General features: G+C 59.0%; 1 protein-coding gene across 1 annotated transcript in view; it reads left to right on the forward strand.

Moving 5' to 3' along the window:
- The window catches only part of TECPR1 (tectonin beta-propeller repeat containing 1), a 28,943-nt gene that overhangs the window by 20,304 nt on the left and 2,639 nt on the right, over positions 1 to 6,000 (forward strand). Inside the window, exons 15-21 of the mRNA XM_010845776.1 lie at positions 522 to 644; positions 3,089 to 3,185; positions 3,260 to 3,339; positions 3,935 to 3,991; positions 4,378 to 4,558; positions 4,845 to 4,980; positions 5,732 to 5,824. Of these exons, the coding sequence (XP_010844078.1) occupies positions 522 to 644; positions 3,089 to 3,185; positions 3,260 to 3,339; positions 3,935 to 3,991; positions 4,378 to 4,558; positions 4,845 to 4,980; positions 5,732 to 5,824 (767 nt within the window). The remainder of the gene's footprint in view (positions 1 to 521; positions 645 to 3,088; positions 3,186 to 3,259; positions 3,340 to 3,934; positions 3,992 to 4,377; positions 4,559 to 4,844; positions 4,981 to 5,731; positions 5,825 to 6,000) is intronic.

Consider the following 6,000-nt stretch of genomic DNA (forward strand, 5'->3'; position numbering starts at 1 on the left):
TAGTGGGGGCTGTGCCTTAGGGGGTGACAGCTTGCTGAACCCCCGTGGGCTCCCTGTGTGCCAGAGGCAGGGATAAACGGAGGCAGAAGCAAAGCCTGAAACGGGATACTTCACGCCCTGGCCCACACGCCCCACAGTGAGGGTGGCTAGCCCTTTGGAACTGTGGTCCACTGAGACCGCTGGGACACACGTCTACACGGGCTTAATGGCATCCCTGCTTGTGAGGCAGGAATTCCCTCTGTCTCCGTCTTACAGATGAGAACATGGGGTTTGTGGGGGTCACGTGAGGGGTCCAAGGCACCTCTGTTAGTAAGGCATTGGGGGGGCCCTCACACCTGCCGGGTGCCAGGTAAGTGAGATAGAAGGGGGAAGAGGCTGGGAGGCTGCGGCAGAAGAGTGGCAGGTTCTACCTGCCCCCAGGAAGAGAGAAACCCCAGCCAGCCAGCCCACCAAGCCCTCCCGGGCTGCCCGCTTGCCTACTCTCACCTGGCCGGGAGGGCAGCCGGTGTGGCTTAGGTGTGACCACCTCCTCTCCCCCCAGGCCTGGCCAGCAGCACCAGCAACGTCTTCACACAGTGGGACGTGAAGTGCGTCCACATCTACGAGAACCAGCGCTGGAACCCCGTCACAGGCTACAGCAGCAGGTAGGCTACGTGGGCGCCTGCGGAAGCAGGGCCCAGTCGGACAGCCGCGTCCCGAGCAGTGGGAGAGCTGGCGTCCGGCCCCCAGCGTGGAACTAACTGGATCTGACTGGCTGCAGGATTTTTCCATGAATCTTTAAGTATAACACATATTTTAAAAACTCAGTTATGGAGAGCATAACATATATCAAGCTCATGAAATGTGCATATACATACACGCGGTGAGATGTGTCTATCGAAGTACATGTAGACATACATAGACACGGCCACATCTATCACCGTGTGCGTGCTTCACCGTGCTACGTCGCTTCAGTCGTGTCCGACTCTGCAACCCCATGGACTGTGGCCCGCCAGGCGCCTCTGTCCATGGGATTCTCCAGGCAAGAATACTGGAGTAGGTTGCCGTGCCCTCCTCCAGAGGATCTTCCTGACCCAGGCACTGAACTCACACCTCCTACTCGTGCACTGGCAGGCGGGCTCTTTACCACCAGTGCCATCTGGGAAGCCTGTGTATTACTGACTTATCAGAAATCAAACCCCAACATAATCACTACCAGGGTCAAGAGATAGAACATGGCCACCCCCTCCCCATCCCATCTGGTGCTCTTTGACTTTTTAAAAAAGTTCTGCTTAATGGAAGCTACTGAGGACACTGTAGCCTCCACCAAAAATTATTTTAACTCTCCAGACATGAGGCTTTGGGACAAGAGAGTCAGTGGCACTGTGTCTGGGACAGAAGTGGAGACACTCTAGAAAAGCTAGATCGCATGCCTCTTCTTAGTTCCTGCTCTCTCAGCATAGAAACATGTTTCTCACACTCTTACTGGGACACGTTCTTTTGCTTGTTTTAGAAAGTAAACAAGTTGCGGTATTTCTCAGCCCTTAAAGCCGTTGCGTTGAGTTCCAGCGGCCAGAGCAGTCTTATCTAAGTTCAGCGTTGGGGAGCCTCCGGGGAAGACTTTGCCCTGTGGGTTTCTTCTTTCCACTGGTCCTGGTATAATAAAACTACGAGCGTTCCCTCCTAACTAGAGAGCTTTCCTGAGTTCTGTGAGTTGTTCTAGTAAATTAGTTGTGGTTAAGTGGATTCAGCTGCCCCATGGCATGCGGAATCTTCCCACAGCAGGGATCAAAGCCCTGTCCTCCGCATTGGCAGGAGGATTCTTAACCACTGGACCACCAAGGAAGTCCTATGTAGATCTTTTAATTTCTTTTTAATAACATTTTGTGATTTTCTACGAGATGAGGGTCTTGATATCTTAAAAATGGTATTTTTATATTTTTATATGGTTCATATTTTTGATACTAGGATAACTGGCACAAACTTTTTAAATTTCCTTGTTTTTTCAAATTGATGAAAAGAACTACGAAGTAACATGAAGAATAAAAACTCTAATCCCACTAACCAGATAGCAGCCACTTGCAGTGTTCTTCTACTTGTCCCTGTATGCCTGCGTTTGCTGGTAGTGGGGGCGGCAAGGGGGACAGTCAGGCACGTAGAGATGGTGGGTGACAGCCTCCCGACTCAATCCCGGAGGGTGGACAGGCTTATCTAACCTCTCCTCAGTGGATGGGTGGACCGTTTGTGACCTTTCATACGGACAGTTTAAAGGGTTTCCTCACATGTAAATATTTGTGTCTCTCTGTTCATCTCAGGATATCAGGGTTTGAGCTCTTCTAAGGCAGCTTATACGCAATGCCTGCATGTGTTCTGGAAACCTCTGCCTCAGCTGTGTGTAGGGTCCACACAGGTGCTGATCTGCCTGCCTCTGCCCTTCTTGCTCACTCGCACCTTGGTCCTTGGGCTCCCCAGGGTCAGAGCCACCTGGGGAGACCATCCGGCACTGTGAGTGCTGGGAGTGTCAGTCAGGCAGTGTTGCTGTAACAGAACCCCATGGGCTAATAGCTTAAACAGTAGACTTCCATCCTCTAGGTTCCAGAGGCCTCGGAGTCTGAGTCAGGTGTCAGCAGGTCTCTTCCCCATGAGGGCTGTGGAGAGGATCTGTTCCAGTCTCCCTCCTGGCTCCAGGGGCCTCAGGCGCTCCCTTGGCTGGTGGCGGCATCACTTAGTCATTACATGGCCTTCTCCTGGTCTTCACATCAGCTTCCTGATTTGGGAAGCTTGGGTCCAAGTCTCCTCTTTCGTAAGGATGCTGTCATAGTGGAGTAGAGCCCACTCAGCAACTGTCTCATCTCAGCCAGGCCTTCTGGAGAGACCCCCTTTCCAAATAAGGTCACGCCCGCAGGACGCGACCACACACGACGCAAGAGAAGGGGGGTGGGGTCCACAGGCCCCAGGCTGGTGGGCTGGCTGTCTGGTGTCTGGAGCTCCTTCTGTTTCTGCCCGCCCCACCCCTCCCCACAGGAGATGCAGGCACCTGGGCGGCGGGCGGTGGCGGTGCTGTGTTCCCCTCTCTCTGGCATCACCTCACCCCTGGTGTCCCGTGCAGGGGTCTGCCCACCGACCGGTACATGTGGAGTGACGCCACGGGCCTGCAGGAGTGCACCAAGGCCAGCACGAAGCCCCCGTCCCTGCAGTGGACCTGGGTGAGCTCCGGGCTGGGGGTGGGGCAGAGGTTGCAGTAGGGGGTCTGCCCACACCGACCCGCCTGTTCCTCCAGGTTTCTGACTGGTTCGTGGATTTCAGCGTCCCTGGCGGCACGGACCCAGAGGGGTGGCAGTACGCCAGTGACTTCCCTGCGTGAGCATCTCTCTCTCTCTGTGGGCAGGGGCCCTCAGGGGGGCTGGGGCCCCGAGTGTCAGGCCTGGCGAAGTCGGGCGAAGCCCCTCCACCCTGCCCAGTGGCGCAGGCCCTTCACGATACACGAGTCGCGTTCAGATGGAGGACGGAGCCGAGAAAGACCGAGCCAGAGCCTGAGCTGAGGCTTCTGAGCAGATGAAGTCCGGCGGGGAGGAGGTTTATCCTGATCTGAGCCTTCCCTTTGACCTCAAGCCCTGAACTTGACGGCTCCCAGAAGAGTGATATGAGGCCTGGGATGGGGAGGGCTCAGAGGCTCAGAGGCCCCTTAGCTAGAAACCACCACCCACCTCCAGGTAGCTGCCACGTCGTGGCCTCAGTGAGGTCCCAGCCCCAGGGAGACCCTGACCCCAGGGAGACCCCCTCCCGAGGGAGGCCTGGGTGGGGCTGGAGGCCCCTGAAGCAGGAGGATGGTGTCCTGTTACCTGCTGCCCCTGCTTAGCTCACACTGAGGCCCCGGGAGAAGGAATGAGTGTGCAGCGTTGCTTTCTAGAAAATGCCACAGAATGGTGCTGACTTCAGCTTCTTCCTCTTGCAGCTCGTACCACAAGTACAAAACCATGAAGGATTTCGTCAGGAGAAGGTGCTGGGCCAGGTGAGAAGGCAGGTAACTGGGGGGTGTGGCCACGCCCCTCCCTGCTCGGCCTCAGTCCCTATGGAAGAAAAGGGGAATTTACAACTGGGGAGGAGAAAACAGGATCAAAATAAATGTCAGCCCAGGAAGTGCCCCCGGGCTCCCAGGGCTGTTTCTGAAGGGTTTGTTTTCAAGAACAAATAAGAGAAATGTCATTGGCAGGGCCCTGCAGGATCCTGGGGGGTTGGGGGGGGGCTGGCTTGGAGTGGTGCCAGGGCAGGGCAGACAGCACAGGAGGGTGGGTCCTCCCAGGGTCAGGGGTCTAGCTGCCCCTTCTGTCCAGAGCAGGTGGCCCTGGGGCTCCCAGCACCACCAGGGTGACGGGCTTTGCTCTCTCTGCCGCTCAGAAAGTGCAAGCTGGTGACCACTGGGCCCTGGCTGGAGGTGACCTCCGTGGCCCTCAGAGATGTGTCCATCATCCCCGAGAGCCCAGGCGCCCACGGGAGCGGGTTGAACATCGCGCTCTGGGCCATCAGTGACAAGGGGGACGTGCTGTGCCGTCTGGGTGTGTCCGAGCTCAACCCCGAGGTGGGCACCCGGTGGGGGAAACCAGGATCTGCCCGGCCCGCCAGCCCCCCCTTCAGGGGTCCAGCGGATTCTTACCGAGACACACCTCCGCCGTGGGGTAGGGCTGGGCTTTGGCCTCCCCGGGCCTGCCCAGGAGGGTCCCTGGGTCCGGAAGTGGCCCGAGGTGGTCTAAGGCCAGCGGGCACTTGGAGCTGAGGTCGAGGTTGGCGTGAGGAGCCGTCCGCCCTGGGGCCGGGCGGGCGAGAGGCGGGACCGAGCAGCCCTGAGCGTCCCTCCTTCGCCTCAGGGCTTCTGCTGGATGCACGTGGGCACCGACCAGCCCTTCACCTCCGTCTCCATCGGCGCCTGCTACCAGGTGTGGGCCGTGGCAAGGGACGGCTCCGCCTTCTACCGCAGCTCCGTGTCCCCCTCCAGGCCCAACGGTGAGAGCCCTCGCCTCAGGCGGTCGCCCTGCGCCCGCCGCCGCCGCCGCCATGTTGGGTCGAGCGCCAGGGGGCGGCTACGGCTACTTCCGCTTCCAGAGGAAGCCAGTGGACGGGGATCCGTTTAATCAACGAGCGTTTGCCCGGCATGGGGCCAGGCTGGGCTACCCCCAGAGTCCACACCCCCTCTGCTGGGATGACCCAGGGGTGGTCACCCCGTGACGGGGTTGTCCTTCACCACCCTCGGCCTCCCGCCCCTCAGGGGACCTGCCTGGGCGCCCCCCCGGCCCATCCACAGTGTCGACCTCGACTGCTCTCCAGGAGCAAAGGTCATGCAGGCTTGTTCTTGGCTGGACATCTGGACAGTGTCCGGCACAGGGATTGGTGGGTGGGTGGTGACTGGCTTATCCGTGCCCTCCACCTGGAGCAGTGGGTTCGCATAGCAGCCTATGGCTGGATTTCCACCGCATGCCTGGCCGGGTACCTTCCCGTCCCTGTTAGGGCTAGCAGCCCATCAGAAGCCGCCGCAGCCTCAGGAGGGCCTCGGGCAGACCAGGGCATTGAAGGGACAGCAGGACCCAGGTCAGCTCCCGCCAGGCCCTGTCACTGGTGTGGTCCACCCAGTCTGGGGACAGAGGTTGGCTGCACCCGCTCGACCCCGCGAGCTGCACAGGAGGCCAGGTGTGCCAGGAGCACCTGGGTGACAGGTGTGGTGCTTCCAGGTCCCATCCCAACCCATCTCCCACCGCAGGCGACTGCTGGTACCACATCCCACCTCCTCCCAAACAGAGGTTGAAGCAGGTGTCCGTGGGGCACACCTCGGTGTTCGCCTTGGACGAAAATGGCAAGTGGCTTCTGATCCCCAGGGGTCACCCGGGGAGGGGGTTCCCTGAGCACCCCAATGAGATGAGATCAGACCCTTACCCACCAAAGCCCCAGCATGAGACCTTCATGAGCCCCGTGAGAGCTGCCAGTCTGAGCTTGGCCTCCCTGCAGGCCCTCCCCGGAGTCATGCAGGGT

This window comes from Bison bison, unplaced genomic scaffold (genome assembly GCF_000754665.1).
Source record: "Bison bison bison isolate TAMUID 2011002044 unplaced genomic scaffold, Bison_UMD1.0 scf7180017864223, whole genome shotgun sequence".
In the NCBI taxonomy this organism is placed as follows: domain Eukaryota; kingdom Metazoa; phylum Chordata; class Mammalia; order Artiodactyla; family Bovidae; genus Bison; species Bison bison.